At 58.4% G+C, this 3,039-nt stretch overlaps 1 protein-coding gene across 1 annotated transcript in view; it reads right to left on the bottom strand.

Annotated features, from left to right (window-relative positions):
• MTHFD2 (methylenetetrahydrofolate dehydrogenase (NADP+ dependent) 2, methenyltetrahydrofolate cyclohydrolase) overlaps positions 1–1,828 on the bottom strand; it is a gene marked incomplete at its 5' end in the record, with an annotated part of 5,124 nt that extends 3,296 nt beyond the window's left edge. The window contains 2 exons of the mRNA XM_008945303.1: positions 673–795; positions 1,644–1,828. Of these exons, the coding sequence (XP_008943551.1) occupies positions 673–795; positions 1,644–1,828 (308 nt within the window). The remainder of the gene's footprint in view (positions 1–672; positions 796–1,643) is intronic.
• Positions 1,829–3,039: the final 1,211 nt, after the last annotated feature.

The following is a 3,039-nucleotide window of genomic DNA, read 5'->3' as shown; positions in this document are numbered from 1 at the left end:
TGAGAGCCCTGGGGCTGGTCAGCTGGAGAGGAGAAGCCTCAGAGGGGATCTGAGCAGTGCTGAGCAAGAGCTAAAGGGCCCCGGGGGGCAAGAGGCTGGGGCCAGACTCTGCTCAGTGGTGCCCAGCCACAGGACAAGGGGCAACGGGCACCAACTGGAACCCAGGAGGTGCCACCTGAGCAGGAGGAGAAACTTCTTTGGGGTGAGGGTGCAGAGCCTGGAGCAGCTGCCCAGAGAGGCTGTGGAGTCTCCTGCTCTGGAGAGATCCCAAACCCTCCTGGCTGTGACCCTGGGCACCCTGCTGGGGGTATCCCTACTTTAGCCAGGAGGATTGGATGAGATGATCCCCAGAGGTCCCTTCCCACCCCACCACTCTGGGATTGGGGGTTCTGTAATGCAGGGAGGGTATTTTTAGGCAGTCTCAGTGTCACAACCAAGTTCAGGCTTCCAGCTCTGGCAGCTGACACTCCCCACACAAGAATAGCTCTGGCTGCCAGCAGCCCAGCCCCTGCAGGCTGAGCAGCTCCAGCAACACAACTCCACACTGCCTCGTGGCAGGTGCCACCTCATGCCTCAGGAGAGCCCCTGTGCTGCTGCTGCTCCTCCTCCTGGCACCCACAAACCCTCAAAAGCTCTGGGTGACAGTGGCACAGACAGAATGTGGCTCCTCACCAGGCAAAGGGAGCTGGACCAAGAGCCCGTCCACCTCGGCGTCGTTGTTGAGCTTGCTGATGAGGTCCAGCAGCTCCTCCTCAGTGATGGAGGCTGGTCGGAGGATGGTTTCACTGCTGATTCCTGCACAGACACCCAACACACCACCTCAGAGCCACGGGTGTGGAAGTGGGGAGCAGCTTTTCTCAATCCACCTGGATTTGAGTTGCCCCCTTTCTCCCCTCTCCCAAATCTGGTGTAACAACGAGCTCCTTCCAGGCTGGAAAGCTGCACGAGCCTTGGGAATTAGTTTTAAGGGCCATCAGTGTTGGTTTAACGACCAGGGAAAGACTCTGTGAAAGCAGAGACCCCCCGAGTGCAGGGTGGGCTTGGGGAAACCCAACCAAAGTGTGCTACCATGAGGATGCAACCACATGTCCCACGGTTCCTCTCAACACAGCAAGGCATTTTTAAACAAGCTTTGGAAAATCTCAGCTCTAAAAGCAGCTTCAGCATCACCCAAGAGAATTTAAACCATTTATCACCCCTAACCCCTTTCAGCACGTTTTATTTAGGAATACACTTGGCTGAACACCAAGCAGGAGCTCAGCTTGTAAGATCAGGAGTCAAGAGGGGAGTGAAGCTGCTGAGCAATGACTGGGTCACAGGCTGGGGAGGGAAAGGCCTGGAGCCCAAGTGTGAGGGAGCTGGGGGTGCTGAGCCTGGAGCAAAGGAGGCTCAGGGGAGACCTTCTGGCTCTGCACAGCTCCTGACAGGAGCCTGGAGCCAGGGGGGGGTCGGGCTCTGCTCCCAGGGAACAGGTCAAGAGGAAACAGCCTCAAGTTGCTCCAGGGAAAGCTGAGTTAGGATCTGATGAACAAAGGCAACCCAAAGAACCCCAGACACAGCCCACCACAGAACCAAGCTGAAAAGCTGCCGGATGCACCCCAAAAAGCCACCCCAGGGAGGTGAACCCAGAGCCCAGGACCCACCGACGTCGGCCGCCGCCCGGGTCTTGTTCAGCACGTAGGAGTGGCTGGCAGGGCTCTCGCCCACCAGCACCACGCTGAGGTGAGGCCTCCTGTTCCCAGCTGCCACCCACTGCTCCACCTCCTGCCGGGCTTCCTGCCGGATCTGCCGGGCCAGCTTCCTCCCCGAGATCACAACTGCCTCCTTCCTGCAGCAGGGAGAGAGGCACCCGAGCACTCAGCACGGCAGGACCCGCAGACCCCACCCCCGGGCAACCCCGACCAGGGCAAGCAGATGCTGGCCACAAGCCAGGGTGGGAAAGGCTTTTACCTGAGCTCAGCACAACCCCACTGCACCCTCCCTCCACATCATGTGAAGCTGCAAGTTTCAGTCTTCACTTACAGCTCTGACACCCAAAACAAGATCAACCCAAACTGGGGAGGCTGGTGGGGTGCCCAGGGGGCCAAGGAGCCACCAGCAGCCTGGGTTGGGTGTGGCCAGCAGGAGCAGGGCAGGATCATCCCCCTGGGCTGGGCACTGGGGAGGGCACCCCTCAAATCCTGGGGGCAGTTTTGGGGCCCTCTCTCCCAGCAGGACCTTGAGGGGCTGGAGCGTGGGCAGAGAAGGGCAACGGAGCTGCTGGGGAAGGGTCTAGAGGCCAAGTGTCTCTGCCACCTCTGGTGCCCTCCCTCCTCGCAAGGACCAGCCCACCTCTGAGGTAATTCCCAACCAACCTGTCTCAACTCCACTCCACCAGCTACTCAACTTGCCACAAGACTCCAGGAGGCAACCGAGGCACAGGAGAAAACCCCACAGCTCCGAGCACCTTTTCTGCCCCTCCCTGCACCACAAGATCCAACAGGACTGAGCTGAATCGCTGCCATTTCTCCTCAAAAATCCACCAGCTGCTGGGGTCAGACCTCCTCCTACCAGGGCCCTGGGTTCTGTCCAACGCTGCCCTTTTCTGACCTCCTCCAGGTCCAATCCTGATCCCAGAGCCCTGGGAGAGGTGCCACGAGGGTCCCTCCAGCCCCAAGGTACCACCCCAGGTAAAGACTTTTTGCCAAAATCATTCTTAAGAGATGCAGAGGATGTCTTGTGCTTTACAAATTCCTGCCCAACTCAAATAAGCAGTTTTCCCTCTGTATTAAAAATTAAACGTTACTTCATCCCTAACAATTGCCATCCCAGTCCAACCAGTAAAATCTCATCCCAGAGCAGCACAGCCTCACCGGCTCTCTGATTCTTACTGAATTAGTTTCAGATCTGAACTATCAGACGTCAAAGGACTCACTACCAGTGCCGGGGAAAGGAGAATCCACTGGGTCAGAGACACCTCCTGCCAGGAGCCCTCCCCGACCCCCCTTCTCCCCCCAAGTCCGAGGTTGGGGTGCCCAACCTGGGGGTCCAGGGGATGGG

Source organism: Merops nubicus, unplaced genomic scaffold (genome assembly GCF_000691845.1).
Source record: "Merops nubicus isolate BGI_N331 unplaced genomic scaffold, ASM69184v1 scaffold26698, whole genome shotgun sequence".
NCBI classification, from domain to species: Eukaryota; Metazoa; Chordata; class Aves; order Coraciiformes; family Meropidae; genus Merops; species Merops nubicus.
The sequence above is the reverse complement of the archived record's forward strand: the minus strand, read 5'-3'. Positions and strand labels throughout refer to the sequence as shown.